The sequence below is a fragment of the Notechis scutatus genome, chromosome 1 (genome assembly GCF_049901735.1).
Source record: "Notechis scutatus isolate UNSWTSFEM ecotype Mainland chromosome 1, rNotScu1.2, whole genome shotgun sequence".
In the NCBI taxonomy this organism is placed as follows: domain Eukaryota; kingdom Metazoa; phylum Chordata; class Lepidosauria; order Squamata; family Elapidae; genus Notechis; species Notechis scutatus.
The window spans coordinates 250,887,002-250,911,577 of record NC_142009.1 but is presented as its reverse complement, the minus strand read 5'-3'; the positions used below and the strand labels follow the sequence as shown (position 1 = coordinate 250,911,577).

At 36.8% G+C, this 24,576-nt stretch overlaps 1 protein-coding gene across 1 annotated transcript; it reads left to right on the top strand.

The window, feature by feature from the left end:
• The first annotated feature begins 513 nt into the window (after nucleotides 1–513).
• On the top strand, nucleotides 514–21,624 carry RCN1 (reticulocalbin 1). The gene is made up of 6 exons (XM_026664791.2): nucleotides 514–1,028; nucleotides 7,964–8,157; nucleotides 9,911–10,089; nucleotides 11,733–11,793; nucleotides 16,721–16,920; nucleotides 17,910–21,624. The coding sequence occupies exons 1-6, from the start codon at nucleotides 625–627 to the stop codon at nucleotides 18,015–18,017; spliced, it is 1,146 nt and encodes a 381-aa protein (XP_026520576.2). The 5' UTR covers nucleotides 514–624; the 3' UTR covers nucleotides 18,018–21,624.
• The last annotated feature ends 2,952 nt before the right edge of the window (nucleotides 21,625–24,576 follow it).

Genomic DNA, 24,576 nt, shown 5'->3' with positions numbered 1-24,576 from the left:
GAAGCCCTGATTTAACCCTGAGCTGCAAATATTCTCCTTTATTAACAAGGTGGTTAGATATTATGTCTGATGACATAAGTACGAATTTACAACTCGGGCAGCCTTGATGAAATGATATTCACCAAGGCACAAACACTCAGAAGCGACCGGGGAATATGCTTCCCAGATGAACACGGCTAGCATCAGGCTGATTAACTCTAGAACATTTCTTCCGGGGAAAGAAATAAGAGTAGCAATCCCCACCACGTTGGCCTTGGGAATCTTTCCCGCTGGAATCTTTTCTTCCTTCAGCCCGCCTCCTCCCGCGAGTTTCGCAATTGGCCCTTCGGAGAAACTGGAGCCGCCTTGCAAACGTGGCGGTCGGGCGGCTCCACCTTTCAGTTTAGGCATCTCCCTTCTTATCCAATCGCGCGAGGCGTAGCATTTCAACGGCGCGGAGCTTCACCCGTTTTACAACCGCGTTGCTGAGTGGCTGGGAGAGGAGAGGTTGCGGGGGGGTGGGTTCCAATGACCAGTCCAAATTAGGCCATTCATAGGCGTTTTTACAAGCTAGACTTTTGCAGCTTGGACCAGACTCGTACAATGGGGGGCAGGAAAAATGAGTCGACCCCGCGTTGAGTCTTTATGAGCACGTGGCGCGACAGAGGCGAGAGCCGCTGGACTGGGAGGCAGCCCAAGCAAAAGACACGTGTTAGGCTCTACCAAGTGAAGGAGGTGCCCAGTCGACGCGTATCGGAGACGCGAAAGTTTCACCGGAGACAAACCGCCCTCGGGCCAGAAGAAGCCATGAGCCTGGGAACAACTTCTAGCTCTCTCACGGTGGGGCTGATGCTAGTATTGTGCATCCACAGGTCCTTCGGCGTCCCCACTTTCAGAAAGGAGAGAGCCATTCGTCTCGATCCCGAACTCGGCAACCGGCAACACGAAGAGAACCAGAGCTTCCAGTACGATCACGAAGCCTTTCTGGGCAAAGAAGATGCCAAAACTTTCGATCAACTTAGCCCGCAAGAAAGCCAGGAACGGTTGGGGTAAGACGGTCCTTATTTTACCCTAAAGGTCTCGGGACACGAGGACGTTGATGGGAAGGGGTGATTTTAGAGATTTTCTCTAAGTAGGTACACGGTGAAGTAATAATAGTATTTTGCACGCCGACGGGAGTTTAGCCACTCCGCTGTTAAAGATAAGCTGATAAACGCGCGGCAGCAAAAAATCAACTCTGCAAGAGGCAAAGAAATGTCTTACTATGATGCCTTGGTAACGTGGCGGGAGGGAGAAGTTTCTTATCAACGCCGTGAATGGAAAATCAGTTTCATTTCTAGATCATACAGTATACAGAATCATAGTTTTATATGGGAGATTCAAGTCCAGGATCAGCTCATTGAAATGAAAAGTCTTTTGTTTGTTGTAGGAGAGGTCCCCCCCCCCTTTTTAAAAAACTTTTGGAGGGTGACTTCCTTAATTTGCTGCAGTAGAAACAAGAATCTTGCATGGGTGAGAGATCAACTCAGTGCATGACAATTATGTATCTTGTGTTGGCAAATGCATAATTGTGGGATGGAGGGGTTAAGTTTACAGAGTGGGACCACAGACATTATACATTATACAGTCCTCGTCTTACAACAGTTCATTTGGTGACCATTCAAAGTTACAACAGCACTGAAAAAAGTGACATGACCATTTTTTATACCTATGACCATTGCAGCATCCGCATGATCATGTGATTTACATTTGGATGCTTGACAACTGGTTCATATTTATGACGGTTGCTGTGTCCTGGGGCCACGTGATCCTTTTTGCAACCTTTTGCCAAGCAAAGTCAATGGGGAAGCCAGATTCACTTAACAACCGTGTTACTAATTTAACAACTGCAGTGATTCACTTCACAAACGTGGCAAGAAGTCATAAAATGGGACAAAACTCACTTAGCGAATTTCTTACTCAGCAACATAAATTCTGGGCTCAGTTGTAATAATAAGTTGAGGACTACCTGTAGTGCAAAACCTATTGTTTTGCAACAACAACAAATTAAAAATACATTGAAGTTGGCTGAAAAGAGTACAAAAATAAAATCTGATCAGGTGTCCACTTCCAATTCATGTTGCAGCAGGCTGGATATGAATAGTCAAGTCTGACTCTTAAGAAAAGAAACCTAGCAACTAATAGAAACTGGTGGAGTGCATTTCAATGGCGTTGGACTTTAAAAAAACAAGTTGAAAGATCAAAAGAAAAATAGTAACCACAACAGAGCATGTGAAGAGTTTGCTCACCTAAGGGTATCACAGATGGGAGGAAGTCAAACTCATGTTCACATCTATCTCATTTATTACTCTTGTCTCCATGAAATCCAGGTTTAATCTTCCCATTTGATTTTCATGACAAATCATCTGATTAGAAAACCAGAGAGATAAATTTGAGATCACGCTGTGATTTGCTGTGGCTAAGCATGAACTAGAATATTCTCCAAATTTATACTTTTGTATAAATGAAGCAATATATCTCTTGTCTGGCCTAACTTTGTGATAAACGTGACTTGTCTGTCTGAGTCAGGCAAGAAGAATTGCTTTTCTCTAGGGAAAATACAGTCTGCGATGGCTTCCCATATAACCTAATTTTTCTTCCCAAGTTTTTTATCCCATCTAACGTCCCCAGACCTGGGATGGGAAAAGCTCTTATTATATGGCCATTGGAGGGAGTGACAAGTGTTAAAACATGCATAATGTCATGCAAGTGCTGTAGTTCAGGGGTCCCCAACCACCGGTCCCGGTCCGTGGAACAAGTCCTACCGGGCCGTTGGTTTGCTGGGCGCCGCCATCTTTTTTTTGATGAAAAAGTGCTTCCGGTGAGCTTTTCCGGGTAGAAAGCTCACCGGAAGCACTTTTTCATCAAAAAAAGATGGCGGCGCCCAGCTAATGCCGGTACCGGGCCGCGCCATAAAAAAGGTTGGGGATACCGGGCCGCGGCATAAGAAAGGTTGGGGATCACTGCTGTAGTTGATATCCTGGTACAAATATATTTTTATGGCATTTATATGAAGAACATCATTTCATGGTGTCATTTGGGGATCTTTGCTGTTGGCTAAGGAACAGCTGTCAGCAGTTGAAGTAAATGAAAACTTTGTTTTGTGGGAGGGTTCTTCAAGGTGTGGTGTTGTTGGTGAGGGGTGAGAAGGCCTTTCCTAAGGTTGTAACTCTTCTCTTGAAGATTTGTCAACTTTTATTCCAAACAGCTCTCATTGATGTCAGTAGAGCCCCTTTTAAAGTCTAATTTGTAAGATGGGGGAGAGGAGAAGCAAGTGTTTGTAAATGAATAGAATAAAGGTGTGTGTGTGAGGCCTGGCAGTTGTGTCAACACCACATGGTGGCCAGTTTTGGTGATGCCTACCTAGGATGTGGTCCAAGACAGTGTTGGTAGGGCTACCATGTTTGATGGAGTAACTTTAGACTTCAACCCAAATAGTTTCTCTAGTAACTGGGCCCAGAGTTTGATAATGTCATTGGATCTTTTGCCATCTGGTTATTGAGATAGGTCACAGGTAAAGGTGAATCAGCTGATTTCTGTCCTCTTCAGTCTGACATGCTTTCTAGGCATGGTGAGTGCTGTGTGTTCAAAGCATCCATATAGTATGGAGAAAGCTGGTATAACTTGCATCCCTGCTTGTTTGTACCTGAAGGCAGGCTCAGAAGACGTAGCCTTCTGTTGGGCATCTAAGGGCATTCTAAACTCTGTATGTCTTTTTTGGTGCAGAACAAAATTATTTTATTCTGAAGTGGAAGGATATGGCAGAAGTATGAAGTCTAACTGCTAGCTTGAGGAGTAATCACAGTGGCTTCTGCATACAATATCAAAGCAATCATCTGCTCTATCTCCTACACTCATATGTTCAGGGGAGAGCTTTATTTTCCACTCCTCTCCTAGACTTAAAGCTGGATTAAGACATTGTTCTTCTCCTATCTCTTGCTATACCTGGGAGGGAAGCCGTAGTAAGTATTCAGAGAACCTTCATATAGGCCAGGGGTATCAAACTTGCAGCCCATGGGCTGGATGCATCGTGCTAGCCCCACCCCTGCCCGGTTTAGCGAAGGGCGGGGAAAGTCCTGATATGTCACATGTCATCGGTATGACGATGCAAGTTTGACACCCCTGATATAGGCCATCTTCTCTACTAGCTAAAGTTCTTCATCATGGGAATTATTCTACATCCATTCAACCAATTCTAGTATTTTACTTTATATTGCCTTTTATTTCATTTAGGAGTATCAAATGTATAACATGAAGGTTTGCCATGCCATGTTTTTCATGTGACGAATATGGCATGTTAACTGCTCCTTACAGTCTTGGAGATCATTGTTCTTCTTTGAAAGAGGTTTCACAAGCACTGGTCAATATATTGACTGATAATCTGTCTTCACTGGCTACCCATTATAATAGTGTTTTTAAGATCCATGGAATATTAAATTTCTTCAACATTTTAAAAGATTATTCTACTATCAGTAACAGTAATTTTTTTGCTTTTGCCAATTATTACTTCTTGTCCAATCAGAAATCTAGTTAGTGGAAGATTATCTAGTTAAATTCTTTGCTGTGACAAATGCTGAATGCTTCTCAGTGATAAGCCCGCTTGACACAGGTAAGTCACAACTAGATTTTGGGAGAAGATTAGGCTGGAAAGTTTGCCCTGTCATTTAAAGCTGTATGTGGAAGTTAAACCTTTATATAGTGGACCTTGATGGAATGGGCAAAATTCTTGTTATATTTGAATAATGGCAGAAATCAATGAAAATGATATAATTTGATACAAATGAAGAATTTCCATCACTTATATACTGTAATATAATTGTCTTACTACAGTTTCACTGACAAAGAGGAACAATAGACAATCTCCCACCAAATTAGGGTTGTGTGTAACTATACTTTACTATACGTCCAAATGCAGTCTGTAATCCAGATACAGATATTTTTTTTCTGATGTATATCCTTCTGTGTATGGGGAAGGAGGTTGGAATTTATATTTTGGAATTTTATTTGGCTTAGACAACATTCTACAAAACTTGACTAAGTACTTTTATGTATGTTTGTATGAAAAAGAAATGTGAATGGTACTTTTAAAATATGCTAGATTATCAAATCCCTACAAATTCAGTAGCCAGATATCATCAGTTGGTGTTCAGATTTTACTCATGTAGGGTTAACATATGGCCTTTTACTTTGCTGTCACTCCATTCCTCTTCTTTCTCCCCCCACCATCACTGCCTGAGGAGTGGTTTCATGCCACGTAGGTTTTCTTGGAGAAGGCACAAGGCATTATTTCTAGAGAATGAGAATCTGTTGCATACATCTCCAGTTTTTCTCCTTCTGCTGCTTGATCAGGCACATAGTTGAAAGCAAAAGCACAGTGAAATGGGGAGAAAGGCTAAGAAAGGATATGGGTAAAGACAGGGACAGTGAAATGTCATTTGCTTATAATGCAACCCTTCCTCAAAAAATAGGTTGCAAGTCAGTCGCATTAGTGCAACTTAAAAAAAACTTTTTTAAAAAAATGCAATTATAGTTTGTGAAGTAGGGAAAAGATTTCTTGAAACAGTTAATAATGTTATCTTAGATCAGATGGATAAGGCAGCATAGTAGAGTAGTTAAAGTTTGGGATTCATACTGGATGTTTGCTCAATGATTTTGGACCAGTTCTTTTTTTCAGCCATTGAGCCTCACAGGTTTGTTGCGATTGGGAACAATTGCAGGAGAGAGGGCTGTGTACACTATCTTTGAATTGAGGGATATTGATGTATCAGATAATTTAAAAATTACAGAGATACACAAGTGTTTTTCCAGTGAGACTGGTCTATCAGGGCAACCGGGTCTACCCATACATGGGACGGAGCATATTACTTCCGCCTTTGCAGGCAGTCTCTTCCGTGACAAACTTTTGTGTTAAATTTTAATTTACCAACAAAGAAATATTATATCTCCCTTTATTTCTTTGTCGGTAAATTTAAATTTAACAGAGATACACAGTTTAAAAATAAAAATCTAGTTTATATATTTGAAGAACATTATAGTAGAATATACTGAAGAGTGTCATCTATTATCATGCAGATTACATTGGGGTTTTCCAAAAAACCTCTACTCACATGACCCTAACGGTACAGGTGGTCCTTGACTTACGAACATAATTGGGACCAGAATTTCTTCTTACTAAGCAAAGCAGCTATTAAGTGACTCAAACCTGCTTTTTATGACCCTTTTTGACATGGTTGTTAAGTGAATTATTGTTATTAAGAGAATCATGTGGTTGCTAAGCAAATCCAGCTATCGCCATTCACTTTGCTTGTTAGAAGCCAGCTAGGAAGGTCAAAAATGACAATCAAATGACCCAAGAATGCTGCAACCATCATAAATACATGCTGATTGCCCAACAACCAAGTTTTGATCATGTAACCGTGGAGATGCTGTGATAGTTGTAAGTGAGAAGATTAGTTGTAAGTCACTTTTTTCAGTGCTGTTGTAACTTCGAATGGTTGCTAAACAATTGGTTGTTAAGTCCAGGACTACCTGTAGTTTGCTAGTCACTTGATCTGCTGCAACTATAGTTGCTAAACAACCTGTTAGCTAACAAACTAATAAGGAAATAAAAGAGATGAGCACTTCGGTGGCAGCCATCAGGAAAACTGAGGATAAGCTGCAGAAGGTTTACACCAACTACAAATTATGAGTGGTTATCATTTGTTACATAAGCAGAGATAGCAGGTTGTTTACCTCTGACTGTATAGCTATCTATGGGTTCAGTGTATGTTCAGTGGCCTCTTAGAAACTGTCTAGAGCAGGGATGCCAAACTCAGGTGCTTAGATCTGGCCCTCGAGTTGCCCTAGAAACAGCGAAGGACCAGCCCATGGTACCTTTGCCTGCCCTCCTGGGCTCTGTTTTTACTAGTAGTGGGCTGCAGGATGTCGAGCTGGCCACACCTACCATGATCACACCCCCAGCCACACTCGCCCCCAGCCCCCAAGGTCAAACACAACCCTGATGCAGTCCTCAATGAAATTGAGTTTGACACACCTGGTCTAGAGCCACATTTTTGGTGAAAATCTGTATGATCAGAAAACCAGGTCCTATTTAATCACTTCAGCTGCTTTTTGGCTAACATGATGGAAGAACTTTCTGAGCAGAGTTGCTGCACTGTTTCTTTTTATTTCCTGTTTTTTCCTTTTTTTGTTTTTGAGTTTTATATTTTTTTCTTCATATTTAGGGAGCACATGATAACATGCCAAATATTGTGTAAATGCTGTGACTTGCATATTTGTGTCAGACTTTGGGATGCTGATATATTTTTGCATCGTTTGTGTGATGATAAAATGCATGAACTGTCATTTTGACATCAACATGGATGCCTTTCTCTCTAAGTGTTGTAATACCTTTGACTTTTATCTCCCCTCAAAAGATTCTGTGTAAATGTGTAACTAAGCTGCTGTTTATGGTGGTATGATTGATCACTATACTTTTATGCAGAATAATTTTTTTCTTTCCAAAATTATACTTCTGATATGAGCATATAGTATATTTTTCTGAAAGAGTGGAAACTCTGCTCCATATAACATATTCATAATTGTGGTATCAGTGGTTACAGAATCCTTCCTTGATGGCAATAGATGAGGGAATTGTGATCTAACAGACTTGAAAATAACCATATTGGAAAGGCCGTGATAAAGGATTGGATGGATTGCTCTGGAGGACAGATATGCATGAAGAATTTGTTGGTGCAAACAGCAGTGCTAAACAGCAGAGATAAAATGCATCATGTCATCTGTAGATAGGTGGTTTCTGTTCAGAAGATTCATCTTAAGCATATTTAATTGTACAAGGCATGACAATTTGTAAAACAGTTACCTAGGATTATATGGATAGTAATGCAAATTCTGAAGTATATTTACCAAGATTCTAATAATCTGCTTACTTTCCCCCTTATCTCAGCAAAATTGTTGATCGGATCGATGATGATAAAGATGGTTTTATCACAACAGAAGAACTGAAAAATTGGATTAAAAGAGTACAGAAACGTTACATCTTTGAAAATGTGGCTAAGGTCTGGAAGGATTATGATCTCAATAAAGACAATAAAATTTCATGGGAAGAATACAAACAAGCATCATATGGCTACTACTTAGGTAAGAAAATTCTAGACATACAGTAATTCAGTTGCATTTGTTTACATTTATCAGCCATAAAATTGAACCTAAATCAGATGCAACAACCCGAATGAATGGTGGATGGATGGATGATTAGCCTAATAACTAGCTAGTGCTAAAAAAAATACCTAAGAGTAATATAATTCCCATGGTGAATTAAGTTCTTAGACTTTTGGAAAATATTGGAGTAAAAATACTCAAACACACAAAGCACAATCATCAGCAATTCTGAATTCTAACATTGTTTTCTAAAAGGCTTATGGAACAATTTTGTTTTTGGTTCTTTTCCAGAATAGAATGACTAGAAGTGAAGTATTTAATAAAGGATTCTCTGGTAGGCAACAATAGCTTAGTTCAAACGTAGATCCTATCAAGTCCATTTTGGCATTTTACATTTATGATAGATTTGATGCAAAATATATCTGAGAGTACTTGAATGCCAAAGAACATCTGAAATTTTGGAGCAGAAAGATCCCAAATCTCCCTGAAGTATCCTGCTTTAATTCAGAATGTGTCCAAAACAAATGCAAAACAACTTATGACAAGAAAACCTTGTGTATATTAAATACCAGTTGAAATTAAGCCAAGAGCTACAGCTACAGCCAGGCTGCAGGTTATTCCTATTTGTCTTCGATGTATTCAAGATTAAATTGCAAGACAGCAGAAACTCACTTTTTTTGTAAACATAGGCAGACGAGATGCACAGGTAAGAAATGAATACAGAAAAGAAGAAATGTATTTGCCAATTTCATCTAAATGTAAATGAATCACTAAATGGGACTTTGGATTCAGTTTTGAGTTTCAGAGGACATGAGTACCATTAAAGAGGGTGGGTTTTACGTTCCTTTAGCCTTTGTTTCAGACTACATGTGCTTATTCAAGTATGTTAGTTTTCAGGCCAACTTGGCTGTGTGCACATTGTTATAAACAAGTAAAGATTCCTATGGTGTATATGTCAAAGCACAAATGCTTTTTGGTATAAAAGAAAAGGGACTGCTTGGGCTATTTTCATAATGCAATTGTTTTGAGGACTAAAATGGTGATTAAATTCTTTTAAAATACCTTCCTTCTGTTTAAAGCAGATGGAAGTAGCAGCTGCTGAACACTGATAATATATATAAGGATGGGAAAGAGACGTCTGTATGTAGCTTTGTCAAAGCATCTCTCTAGTAAATAAAAATGCTGTGGTTTTTATTGTGGGGTAAGGAAACATTTTTGCTTGAAGAATATGGAACTATGTATGTATGTATGTATCAGTGGTGGAATTCAATTTTTCTGTGGGCGTGACTTGGTGGGAGTGGCAGGGGAAGGTTACTGCAAAATCCCATTCCCTCCCCACCCCATCAACCTGCTTTCCAGCTCCTTTCTCCTGTGCAGGGCAACAAAAGAAGACCCAGCCAATCAGCTGGGACTCCGGAGGCAGAAAATAGATGGAGACGGGGCCAGTCAGAGGTGGTATTTGCCGGTTCTCCAAACTACTCAAAATTTCCCCTACCGGTTCTCCAGAACTGGTCAGAATCTGCTGAATACCACCTCTGGTGTGTATATACAACACTGCATTCCAAGATCTAGTGGAAGAATTCCAGTAGACAGAATACTATACTGGATCTACGTCTTATGTAGGAGAGATTTAGATTCTTGCATAGCATTCCTAGATAACACTCTGATGTTAATTATTCCTCCAATTTTAGTTTGGCTCATTTTATATTCTAATAATTTCTTTTTTCTGTAGAGCATTCCAAAGAGTTCCAAGATGTCACAGAGCAACACAATTTTAAGAAAATGCTGCCCAGAGATGAAAGAAGATTCAAACAAGCTGATCTGGATGGTGATTTAGAAGCAACTCGTGAGGAATTCACCGCTTTCCTTCACCCAGAGGAGTTTGAGCATATGAAAGACATTGTTGTTCTAGTAAGCTATGGCAAAGCCATCTAAATTTATTCCTTTGGGCTTCTCTTTATTACATCAGTTTGAAAATGACTTCCTCATCTTTCAAAGCAGGGTTTCCTAGAGACAGTAATTACTATTCTTTTCATCCAGAAGAAAAGCTGCTTTTAGGAATTAGGCTGCTAAAAAGTAGCCTCTCTCCCACATTTTGGTGATCCCTGTTATATGTTGATTAATTCTATCTGAAGTTTGATTAGTAGCAAGGTGGCAGGCAGAGTTATAGACATGGGCCCGTTTTGTCTTGAATATTGCATTGTTGAAGTATTCAACAAATCCTTGATTTTATCCCATACTAAAGCAACAACACAGAGAAAAAACGCTTGTGTTAAATATTTTAAAAGTGGCATCCATTGAAGGTCATAAAATGCAAACTTTGTGTTTTGTCTACACTTATCAATGGCCAACCCTTTGTCTCCTGTCTTTGATACATTACAGACCTATTGTTGCTTGAATGCTACAAAGTTCACAATCCTTCAAATTAGCTGTAGAAATCAGGGTGTGGCTGCTTGCTATGGCATAATTTTACTTCACAAGAAACATTGGCAGTGCCTTATTGTGGTATAATTCACATATGTTAAGCATCATTTGTAGCTCATTCAATTAATAACGATTAAACAGTTGGCTAGTTTCACACTATTATATTTAACAAAATCAAATAAACCAGTGGTTCTCAACTATTTTTTCCTGACAAATTCCCTTAAATACCTTTTGTGGCCATGGACCAGGGCCCCAGACCACTAAGACTTAACTCAAGGTTTAAATCATAACATTTCTTCAAGCTTTCACAGACCCCTGTGATGACATCACAGCGCCCCAGAGATCTATGGACCACAGATTGAAAACTACTGAAATTAAAACCATTCTAGTGTGTGATGTCAAGCTAGGCGTAGTCAGCCATTGGCCTAACTAAGTGATGTTAGGACCAGCTTTCTCCAGCCTGATGTCATCCAACTGTTGACTATAGCTTCCAAAATTCCCTGACTCCCAGTCTTTTTTTTTTTGGGGGGAGAGATACTGAGATTTGGGCTTAAGCTCTTCCTACAGTATGTACTGAACCACAGGCTTACTGTTCTTTCTGGGGCTTAGAAATTGTATTTGCTATTCCTAACTTAGAAGTTTACAATAGTATTAGTCACATTATTTATTAACGACCTGATATTCAATTGATTAAGCAACCTATGAAAGTTTAGAGATGTTCGTATATATGATAAATATTACAGGGAAATATTACAGAAGTCCCTATAGCCAATTCCTGTGCATAAAGAAGATTCTAAGGTAAAACATACCTTGCATGTATGTTCAGGAAAACATTTAGATAATATAACATGTTTATTGTATGTTTTATGAAAAAAAGGCTCTACTGCTCTTGTTGTAAACAGCTTTTCCCAGACTATTCCTTTCCAAATATTATAGATGTCAACTCTCATAATTCCTAGCAAGCACTAGGCCAAGCTGTCTGAAAATTATGGAAGTCCAAGACGACTGGAGGGCTTCACATTGGGAGATGCTGATGTAAAAGGACAGCTGGAAATGAAAGATTTATAAGCAGTTTGTAGAAAAAACTAAGCATCTTTATACTGACAGCTTTTTTCCTCTCATTGCGACAGGAAACACTGGAGGATATAGACAAAAATGAAGATGGTTTTGTGGATCAGGATGAATACATCGGTATGCCATATCATGGAAAATTCTACTATTTGTTATAAATATAGTTTATTTTTGTATAAATATATGATTTTTACTGAAACTTTTAAAGTGAAATCTAATACAAAGTAATATATAAGGAAGAAAAAAGAAAAAGAAAAAAGTTCAAGAAAAGAAAAAAATTGAATAAAAATGGAAAGAAGGAAAATATATAAAGAATTGTATTTCTCCTTTCTATAATCTATCCTCTTTAATTCTCAAAGCCATAAATCTCACAAACTCATTTTTATAATTTCTTGCATTGCATATGTAAGTGTTTTTGCATATGCAAATGTCCGTAAGATACTTCTACTCACCAATAATTGTAGATATTCTTTTCTCTAATCAAAGAAACCAATTTATCCATTTCAGCAAAATATGTCAACTTCACCAATCATTCCTCCGTTATGGACAATGTTGAATCTTTCTGTCTTGGTACATATAGTAATCTCATCACACTAACCATATATTGAAATAATCTCCCATGACATTTTTCTAACTATTCTCCCATTAGTCCTAAATTCTTACTTCAATTGAATAGTGGTTTTTAACATGATCTGTATCAAAGTTTGTATTTGAATCCATTTCATTTATCTTTTATTCATGTCCACCAAACATGATAAAATGTGCCTTCATGATCACATTTCCAACATACATTTGAAGCGCTTTTATATATATTACATTATTTCTCTGGTGTCATGTACCAATGATACATCATTTAATACAAATTCTCTTTCAGAGCAAAACACAGTATAAATTACAACTTAACCATATATTTTCTCATCGATCCACCTGAATATTATAACCAAAAGTCTTGACCTGCTTTATTGTACATTCTTTAACCTGTTTTTCATATGTTTCAAATTTCAACATACACACATACATATGGAATTATATGTTCATTATCAGTTTTTTGAATCTCACAAGGTTTTTTTTAATTCTCCATTAACAATTATGTGTGCTTTCTGAGAAATATACATCAATCTTACATCTTCAATAAAATTATCTCCTATTTTCGTATGTTTCAGAACTGTAAACAAACAAACAAAAATTCAAATTATCAAAGGCTTTATCTGCATTTGGAATATCAATGTAGATTGTTTTTCATTATGTTGCTCAAAGGTTGCCCACAATATTCAAAATATTTCTAATATTACCTTGTAGTTGTCTTTTAGATATAAATCCATATTGATCTTCATAAAAAAAATCCTGTAAAATAAATATGATTTCTTATAGCCAGTTTGGGTAGTCTTCTCCCCAGTTAGCACATAGATTGTTTATGAGATTACACATTCTGGCTGTAAGTACTGGGTATCAATTGTGTTCTTTCTTAGAATCTACCTGAAATCTAGATGCAAGCCTAATATTGTATAACATTTTTGTGGGGAAAAGTCTCAAATTGTATTTATTGTATATAGAAATTGGAAATCGGAGCTCAAGTGACTTTGTTGATTATGCATCAGCATTGGTTCCTATTACTGGTATCAGTTTATGGAAAAGATTGTTACTATCACCCTACTTATTAGATAATTCAGAATTATAGGAAAACTACAGGTAGTCCTGACTCATGACCATTTGTTTAACGATAGTTTAAAGTTACAACAGCCTCAGAAAAAATGACTTAACATCTATCCTTAAAATTACAACATTTACTATTGCAGTCAAATGATCATGGTTTATTTCCTTCTCATTTGGTTTCCGACAAGCACAGTCAATTGGGAAAACCAGATTCATCAACAAGTGTGATTCACTTTTTTCTTGGTTTTTTTTACAGTTTGAAAAAAAACTTTTTATTGTTATTTTTGACATTTGTGGCACATCTTAGTTCTTTCTGAGCCTTCGTTTTCCTAACACATTTTTCCAAATGTTGTTTGATTTCCAAGTCTTCCTGCTTTTTCAAAGCAACATTGGTTCCTCTTTGGAGTACTTAGTGCTCAGGGCAAAGAAATGAAAAAGAGAGTTAATGAAGAGGTACTTCCTATGAATGGATATATCTAAAGCCTCACTAAAGACCACTAAGTTCCACATAGCTGACTGGTGTTTCTCTAAAATTCCTGGTGCTTTCTATTCCTTCAGCTTGTTCGATTCTGATGTTATCCACAGAGACTTTATCTGGCAGAAAGAAAACGCAGAGTTGCTCTAGGCTGTTTTTCTAGTCAGACTTCTAAACACAGCATAAAAGAAAGTGGTTGGATTGTGTAACAGGAAAGAGTGACTCTTCCAACTTTTCTCTGAGAAAATAGTCAGTAGGTAAGACAAGGGATCAGCATTCTTCCATTTTATTTTATTTTTAAAGTTGTTTTTCAAAAGATGCAAGAAGATAAAGCAATATCAAGGCTGGTAAATAAGCCTACAGAAGTAGCATAAGTAGGTTTAGTAGCATAAACCAAAGTAGAAATATACCAATAGAGAGTTTTGAAGATGTGGTGAGAACAGAGAATAGAATCTTGTAATATTTGGGAAGCAGTAGTATGCGGTGGGAAAACAGAAAAGGGCAACCACGGCAGCACAATGACAACTCTACTTGTTTTATATGTGCAGCACACATAAAGTGGGCAGTGCAGGTAGTCCCTGAATTATGACCACAATTGAGCCCCAAATTTCTGTTGCTAAGTGAAACATTTGTTAAGTGAGCTTCACCCCATTTTGTTAAGCTAGTATCAGGGTTGTTAACTGAATATGGCTTCCCCATTGCCTTTGCTTATCAGAAGTTTGCAAAAGGTGATAACACAACCCGGGATTAAATACGAGTCAGTTGCCAAGCATCTGAATTATGATGATGTGACCACGGAGAAGTTGCAATGGTTGTTAGTGTGGAAAATGGCCATAAGTAACTTTTTCAGTGCCATTGTAACTTTGAACATTCATCACATGAACTGTTGAGACTACCTGTACTGTAATTCCAGTTGTAGCCACCATCTGGGGAATAATTGGACATAGGCTTCCTTTTAGCATGCACAGAATATAATATAATATGTAATATAGGCAATTCTCATTATTCATCCTTTGTCAGATATGAACAAAGTTAGAAGGGAAGGAGTTGCCTCTATTTCCATGTTTTTCAGGTAATAGAATACATTTTTTAAAAATTGAAGTAAAAAACGAAATAAAGACTCCCTTTGGAGAGAGTTCAGGATTCATAGCTATATGTCCACCACCAACAACAATGAAGTGCTTCTCCATTGTCTTCCTCTGGAATCTTTTTTTGAAATCTCAGTCTAGCTTATATCCTTGTGGGATTTCTTGTACTAATAGTACTACCAAGTACTATTAAGAAGCAGTTCTGCCATCTGCACTTCCCCATAGTATCGTTCAGTTAACCATTACATGCAAGCCAACAAAACAAGACTCCATCAATTAATTTCTCCCCTTAACTTTCTTAATTTGCTAGACCTTTGCATATAAATGTAAGTCATTTGTAACACAGCAGCACCATGCAAATGAAAGGAATCAATTTTATCAATGGATAAAAGCTGTCCTTACTCTTAATAGAATGATGATTTTAATTGTGGGTGTTCCGTGTTGAATGAATAATGTGCTAGCAAAGTAATCTTGTATTTTTAGATCTTTTTGGCTAAGGCAATCATTCCCATTTTCTATTAGAATGTCTTGACAATGTTGTGAAGCAGTTCCCAAATAATATGGTCAAGGTCAATAATATGGAAAGAAGTAAAATCATTAAGGTGTGATTATAATTTAAAAAGTTATTCCCCTGGCTGTCTTCATTAAGTGAATTTATCTAATAATCCAAGAACTATTTTATATTCTAATATACTGTGCAGAAAAAATTATCTCTAAACAAATGCATTTAAAATTATATATTAAATGACATTCTTCCCTTATCTTGCATATTACCTTACGACTTAAATAACGATAAAGCCCATTTTATTTTGTTAGCTATAGATATGATTATAGATCAGAGCAGCAAGTAAGGAGAAATGTGATTTGCAGAATGTGTGAAATATTGAAGCATATACATGGATTTCTACGTTGTCCTTCAAGTAACAGTTATATTACCAATTCAAGAGCAGTAAAATGCCGCATGATGATAAAGGGAATGTGAAGCCACCATGCAAATAACAAAAGAGCATATGCAAAGCTTGTTACACTGAAGTCTCTCCCCCCTCCCTGCCCTCCAATGCTCCTATCCGATGCTAGCAGAAGTTCTAACTCTTGAATTTTTAACTGGCTATAAATAAATTTTCTCCCATTTTATGAGCCGAATCCAATTTCTACAAACTACAGCCAGTATTAATGAAGATGTAGCACTAAACCACGAGAAAAGGAAACGATGGAAAATTATGTTGGGAGATGTAATTGCATGGACCACTTTTATGTAGCCAACTTCTATATAGCCAACTTATGGCATTTACCATAAGTTGACTACATACAATTCATATGATTTTCCAGTTTGTTCTTTTCTTTATTAATGTTGGTTTCTGTGAGTTTTACTGTCCCTAATTCTTCAAGTTCAAGTTGATGGGTGTTTTTCTTTCTTTTGCAGAGAATGATTCCCCTCCCCCCATGAATAAATCTACTATAAAAAGTTTGGGTTCAGTGATATGAAGAAGGAAGGAAAGGGAAACATTAAAAAAAAAAAGCATGAAATTACCTTTAGCCTATCTCATATTCTTATACATCTATTTAATTTTAAACATTGGGCACCTGTTTACATAAGCTTCATTGGAAGTCATGATTTATGTGGTTTTATTAGTTGAATTTCCATATTGATATTTTGGGTGACTATATAATGCATTTGATTTTGTATAATCATGACTTATTGGGAAATATGCCGGCATAGATATATAGTCAGTCAATCTGTCAGTCATTCAGTCAATCAATCAATCAAGATAGGATACATCTTTTCTCTAGTACAAAAACCTGAGTTTTATATATTATTTCTTGTTTCCAGCTGACATGTTCGCACATGAAGATGGGGGACCTGAACCAGATTGGGTGGTAACAGAACGTGAACAGTTTGCAGATTTTCGAGATCTAAACAAGGACGGAAAGATGGATAAAGAAGAGATCCGACACTGGATTCTTCCAAAAGATTATGATCATGCACAAGCTGAAGCAAGGCATTTAGTTTATGAATCAGATGCAGATAAGGTATTTAGCTCCCCCCAGGTGTCATGTTAGCTTATTGGTTTGATTCTACTTTGCCCAGCCAGAAATTTACGATTTAATAATTCTGGTAAGATGTTCATTAAAAATCTATCATTTGAATGAATACCTTGATGTCATTAGCTAATCTTTCAGAAAATGCTTGAAAAAAGTATGACTGTCAAAAAAAAACCCCCCATCCTTTAAAACTGTAAATCTAATGTGGATTTTTAACATTTGTTCTACCCCAAATATGGCTTCTGGTACAGGTTAAAATTTATAAGTGTTTTCTTTAAATCAAGGAAGCAAGGTTTAGATTATTTTTTTTCACACCAATAATTTATTTTCCCAATTGTTTTGGTATTTTTGCAAACAAATGCCTATTGACATCTCTTTTTGTTAATTGTTCTTTTTATTTGGCCTGAAGTATTGAAGCTCCCATAATAGGCTTTGTAAATAAAAGGATTTAGAGAAAAGCATGAATAAATACCAATCCAAGTCCTTATACCAGAGTGGATTTTTAAAACAAAGAGGCACAAAATTGACTAGAATAGAACATAGTGTGTATAGGCTCCTCCTAAGTCTTATATTGATCTTCCCGAGTATCTTCTGCTGAATCTTTGATACAGTTGCAGGTCTCAGAGGAAAGTAGGTACTCAGAAATACCTACAAAAGTAGCACAATATAATCAATCTCAGGACAACTGGATTATGCAGGCCAAATTTTCATTATGGAAACAAACTAAAGCATTTTAGAGCAACATTAAAAAGGGACTGTTAGTATTGTTGCATCTTATCTGCGTCAAATGATTGTCTGTAGTTTATGATTTTTGAATAATCATTTCTCATAGAGCCAAGTAATTTTGTGTGAGTGTGTGTATGTGTGTGTGTACATACACACACACATCTTGTTTTTAGATATACATTAAAGCTATATAATTAGAACTGGATATTTATAGCTGTTTTTCTAACCAGCTGTTTTTTTTTTCCTTGCAGGATCAGAAGTTAACCAAACAAGAGATTCTAGATAATTGGAACATGTTTGTTGGAAGTCAGGCTACAAATTATGGAGAAGACCTCACAAAGAATCATGATGAGCTATAATGTTTTTTGAAAAGCAAATATATCAGAGACTTATGTCTGAGTTGCCTGTAGATGACCAGAATAACAATGGTCATTATGGCAAATTTATTTTGCACCAGTATATACTTTCTAACAAAAAGTAATTCTGTTAATACCATTGAATGCCACAGATGTCACTTCTAAATGCATATTTTAATGAATTCACTGTAACTTGAGGAGTGCACTTTCCATCTGTAGGTTTCACTTCAATCCTAAATATGTAACCTCAAATTTATCACTAAAATCAGTGAGATTTAACTAGTGAAACAGAGTAAGACAAACAGCCTTTCATCTTATTTCATAACATGTACTACATCATACTGTGTGGAGGGTTGAATAATTCAATGCTCTTTCATTGTATAGTCAAACCCCCATATTTCAAAGAACATAGAGTCTACCAAACATGTTGTAATACAACTCATCCCCAATCCACATGACCAATGGTAGATAAAAAGCTTGGCTTTCATCCCTGCCATGTAGGGATTTCTTTGATGTCAGAATGTTTCAAATGTTTCATCTCCTGTATAATGAAGTGGTAGAAGCATCATATAAGGTTACGTCAGATGAAGAATACTATCATCAGAATGCATTGCTCAGGATTTCAGTGATAGGTCTCTACTCAGAACTAAGATCTCATCTCAGAAAGTTACCCAACTCATAATGCTTTTGACATTCATTCTGTCATTTCCAAGGGTTATTGCAAAGAAACCATCACTTAGAACTCATTCCCTTCCAGACCAATGAGAATATGTGGATTGGGATGTATATTTTTTATACAAAAATCTCTAATATTTTCATAATGAAGAAACTATATATGTTACATAGTTTTTTCCTAAATTTTTCTTCTGAGAGGGGCAAGCATTCCTGGAGACGAGTTCTAATATTTTCTTCTAATGGAAGTTGCAGTGTTAAAACATCTGAAAGGCACCAGATTGCCTTCTGCTGTTTGAAAATGTAATTTATGGGATGTATATCTGTGTTCCATTTTGAAAATTCTTAGCAGCAGAAAAGATGCTCTTTTCCATCTTCATTTCCTCCTTACAAGGAAGTGTATTGATAATGGATAATATGAAAGACAAAAGTATCGCAGGGAAGGAGAACTTTGTAAACATCCCCTTTGAATATTTCCTATCAGAAAAGACTTGAGCACAGGCCGATATCTTGATGTGGGATCTTGTGAGGTAAATTGTCACTTGTAGTTTTTTGCTCTTGATTGTTAATTTACTCTATTTCATGTGGCATACAAGCTTTTCCAGTATTTTTGCCTTTGTGGACCAGAAGCCATGAACAATAAATATGTTGATTTTAAAATCTCAAAAGTAGAAATTAAGAAGGCATCACTCTAGATACTTTCTTTTCTAATACAATTAGTGAATGCCTGTGTGTGGGGAGCCTTTCCTGTAATACTTTTAATTCATTTTCTGACAAAATTCAATCTGATGTGAATGGGGAAACACCACATACAAGTTGTAGGCTGCAACAAGATAAATTGCAGCCTTTTCCAACTTGACATTCTCCACGTGGCTTTGGACATTATCTACAGCATGAGGAGAGACTAAGTGGAAATTTATGAAGTTGTAGTCATAATACTTCTGAAGGCACCAGGCTGAGAAATATTGGAACCCAAGCATTGTGGTTTAATCAATCAATCATGGGCTTATGTGAATCCAGATACAATTTGGGTTATTTGATTCCACCTTAGCATGTTATGAAAACCATGGGTTGTAGGTCAGCATAATATAGGAACTGAAGCATTGTGGTTTATCAATCAATCATGGGCTTAATGTTATGTGAATCCAGATGATTCTGGAAAACTATATTCCTGCAATGCTTTGTGTTAATTGCTGCTGTTGTTCAGGAGTAATAGTTTTTATTCTGCATGGATGATAAAGATTGAGCTTGCTTTTTTTTTTTAAGGCAGCTGGCTGCATCTTATGGGAGGATACACCATATCAGACATGGGAAAGGGGTTGCCACAATAGCATTCCATGCCGCAATAGCATTCCATTGTCCTTTCCTAGTGGAGGAGAAAATCCCAGGCATTTATTGGGAAAAATGACACAGTTTGTCTTTGTAGAACAGGAAGTGTGCACTGTCCATATTAGCTGAAAAATAAAATGACTTCTAGGCCCTGGCACAATGTGTGATTTCTATTGGGAAAACCTAACCCCATGCATAATTTACCTGGATAACTATGGATGACATGCAAGAATACTTTATGTCTGCTGCCAACTAGTGGTATGTAAATTTTTGCAGCCCAGATATGCCATGTAGCAAATACAGCATGTGATTAAAAAAGTTTCTAAAGAGTGGCTTACATAATATTCTTGGGGAAATACCACTAAATATATGGTTCATTCATATAACACGATGCTCTGCTGTGGTGAAGACATTCTTTGGGACATATACATAATCAAACTTTCCAACACCTTTGTCCTTGCATATTCTCTGGCGTGTGCCAAGTTCTTCATTTTCAGGCTTCAATTCTCAGAATTTACAAACAATCATAGTCTTTAATTGGGATTTCTGGAAGCTGCAATTATAATACAGCTGAAGAACATTGGATTGAGAAGATATTAATTTTTGGAACCAAAGAATAATGGGGAAAATGTAACAAAATTTATGAACTTTTAAAACAATACTTTAAATTCTTATGAATTAAATTCTTGAAGTTATATTTAGAATGAACAAAAATCCTAACTACAGCAATCTTGAAGCATTTGATAATATTTAAGGATGCTTTTTTATATGCTCAACTGTAAAATAGACCAAAGGTGCTGGGTTTAAATTGAAACACTATTTAATGGAATCAAATTATAAGCCTAAACATAACCAATCAATCAGAAAGGATTTTAATGGAGCTTGACTGTTCCAGAGATGTTTGTCTTGGTAATATTAAAATCTAATTATGATAAATGCTACAAAATGTTACAGTAATACTATGTCATGTAGTATTATTTATCTTCTTAGTATGAGAAAGTATTAATTGATAGAAACCATGATTCATTCCTGCAATATAGAAATCCATTTTGTGTGTTTTTTACCAGTTACTTCAGATTTTCTTCTTCATGAATGGATTTTTATGTCTGCAGCTTCTTTGTGCACACTGTTGTGACATAGATCTTCCATTAACTAAATGTGTTTATTATGGTGATGTCATGACACACCAAAGATACCTCTTCTTCAATTCATATAATGTTTTTAAGAATTAGAGTGCATGCAGTTTTTGTTATTAGGATTTACCAAACTGCATAAGTGGCTAATACTCATTGTCTTAAAGCCCCAGATGTGTCAGCCATTTCCAATCAAATTAGTATTTCTCCTACAGGATAGAGAAAATACTGCATGTACAGCTCTGTTTTTATATAAGAACTATCTCCATGCTTTTATACTGTGCTCTATAGAAGCTGAGCTTATTCTTACTGACATCACCAGGAAGTTCATGTTATAAAGAGAAAGGCAGCTCACTGTGATCAGAGATAATAAGTAAACATACATTTATTTGGAACTTTTATCCTATGTTTGTTTACTTGAAACCCTGCCCCCCCCCAAAAAAAAATTGTACATGGAATAAAGCTTCTGACATAAATTGCTGCAGGTGGAAATGTATTTGTTTATATTAATGGGTTGATTGGTTGGTTGTGGGTGGGTGGATGGATGGATGGAAGAAAGATAGATCAGCAGCAATAGCACTTAGACTTATATACGTCTTCACAGTGCTTTAAACCCCTTAAGTGTTTACAGAGTCAGCATATTGCCCCCAACAATCTGGGTCCTCATTTTACCGACCTCGGAAGGATGCAAGGCTGAATGAACCTTGAGCCGCTCAGAATTGAACTGGAGTGAACAGAGAATTACCCTGCAGTACTGCATTCTAACCGTTCTGCCATCATGCAGATGGATGGATGGACAGACAGACAAACTTCACACGGCCCATCTACAGTCCCTAGTCTTCATTAAAATTGTTACTTAGGAGATAGAGTATGCCTGTTTGACTGCTCTTGTCTTGAGCTTTTGTCACAAATCAAGTATATCCCTACATGGAAGAGAACCTTGGCTTTAGTGATACATGTGCTAGTAATCTCACATTTTTCATTGTTTTAAATAGTACTGTGAGCAGACCCTTAAGGATAGTCTGGAAATTGCAACTAGCACGTATAAAGCCTGAATACTTCAATCCCAAAATATTTTATGGGACAACATCCATGTTAGTCTGCTGTTCATTCTTGTGGTTGATATCAATGGTTATCTCTGCTTTCTCTGCAATGGGAGCTCATATAGAATAAATTTCTACTGGAACTGAAACAAGTAATACCCTTTATTACTGTTCAGGAGTTAAAGTCTCAGTACTGGTTATGTTTTTAAAGTTTTTTATTTGTGTGTGTGTGTGTGTGTGTGTTTAAATGGGTTCTCCATTTTAAATATAATGAAATGAGAGGGCAGCAAATAAAATGTCCAAAGAAAGACCTAGAGCTCTTTTTAATTTGTAGATGCTATATTTTTAAAAAGTTCATAAAATCTTGCAAGAGGACAAACTTGCAGAGTTACTCATCTGTTTACCTTTAACGTCATGTTCCATTTATGGATAATACATAGTAACGTGTGGAATCCTTAATGCTTTCTGGGCTTGGTTGTTTGCTTGTAGACATTTCATTACCCAACTAGGTAACATCATCCCTGGGTTAGTATGTGCTTATTGCCTATATATACAGTTGCTTGCTCTGCCAGTTTTAGTGGGTGGGTGTGGTTTTTCTCCTTGGTAGTTCCCTGATTAGGGTATTGTTTTCTACCTGATTGCCTGATGTTAATCCCTGCTTATCTGGCTTTTGGCTGCCAGAGAGAATGTGTTCTGGTCTTTTGTTTTTAGTAACAAAAGGCTGAATGTTTTGTCACTTCATATATTGCACACAGTATTAGCATCACTAGATGTATCTGTGAGAATAGAAACAAAGCAATATTTGACTTTAGGGCTGTGCCTGTTGGACAATGGACAATGGGACGTATCTGGTAACTCTAATTCAACCAGAATAATCCTTGATGATAAGATATACTGCTGCATTGCCAGTTCACTCTATTTCTGGTCTGCATTAGCTTACTATATGCTTCATTACAACACGTTCAATCTAATTTAATTCCAGGCCAGTGTGTCAGGGTATGCATATAACACTGGGCAGGACATAACCCAAAACAGTACAAAGCATTCTGAAAACATACAGCCCATAATGCACCTGTATAGCACCACAACTTATAAACATACTCTCAGCATTATTTTTAACAAACCTTTCCCAAATCACATATGTCTGTATATATTTTATCATAAAATACACATTTTTTGCATATTTATCCTATTTAATATTTCCATGCAGCTGTGACATGTATTGCAACCTGAGAAGCATAACACAAAACGAGGGATAACAATGTGTGATTTGCACAGTATCTCAGAGGATGAGAGCTAGATGTGTTTGCTTTAAAATGTGGCACTCCTATGCCATTAATCCCTAACAATTGTAGTCAATGTCAGAAAACAAATTTTCACATAGCCGTGATACCAACATCCATTAACAAACATTTCTGGATGAAAATAATAAGATAAAATGTTTAAAAGCCATCTAAAACAAAGCCCATTATGAATTCTAGTGCTACAAGTGATTTTTGGAGGGAGGAGGGGGGATATTGGGAATATCTGTTCTGTATTTATTGCAAATCACTCTGGGTGATCCTAAGTAAGCTTGAATTCCCATTTTGTATACTGTAGTACACTTTCATTTAAAAAAACAACAACAAAATGATCTCTATCCAATTTTTTTCTTAATAATGTAGCTTTGTTTTATAAAGGTCCTGTAATACGCCGAGTAGAATGCGGGAGAAATGTAATTCACAATAATCCGAATTGGAATATAGATTAGGATGATGCTTCACTCCAGATATTGATTCACTCTCATTGATGAGTGCCAAAGGAATCACACAGGGCACATCACCTCAGCTCTTAATACTAGAGCTAGATCTAATTCAAAACACAAACAGGGTGGGTTTTTTTTAATGTACTGAATAAACAAAATTTAAAAGAAGCCAAACACAGTATTTTGATGTGAGTAATACTTTGTTGGGAATTACTTGGATATATGTAATGGGAATGGCCTTTAGGGAGAAGAGAGAAATGGAAAAAAAGAGAAGAAAAATAGCAAATGTCAGTGAAACATAATTGTCTTCCTAAAGTGAGGAGTAGGGAGAAAAATGAAAGCTGATCTCAGGAACCTTTACCCTTAGCCAGACAATTGCTATGCTCAGTGTTCAAAAAAAAATGTCCATCATATGTGCTACCATTTAAATACAATCTGGTAAGACACTACTTTCTTCGCACAAATTCAACTTGAAATCATTTCCTCATGATACTGCTGCGTGCTGATAAGAAGTAGAGGAAGAGCAGGGGTCTGCAGGAGACAATGGGAGATGGTAGTTATAATAAATGTAACTAAATAGTCTTTCCTCACTTTCAGTAATCATGGCTCAGAGATGTTTTCTTTTTTTGCTCCCTAACCCA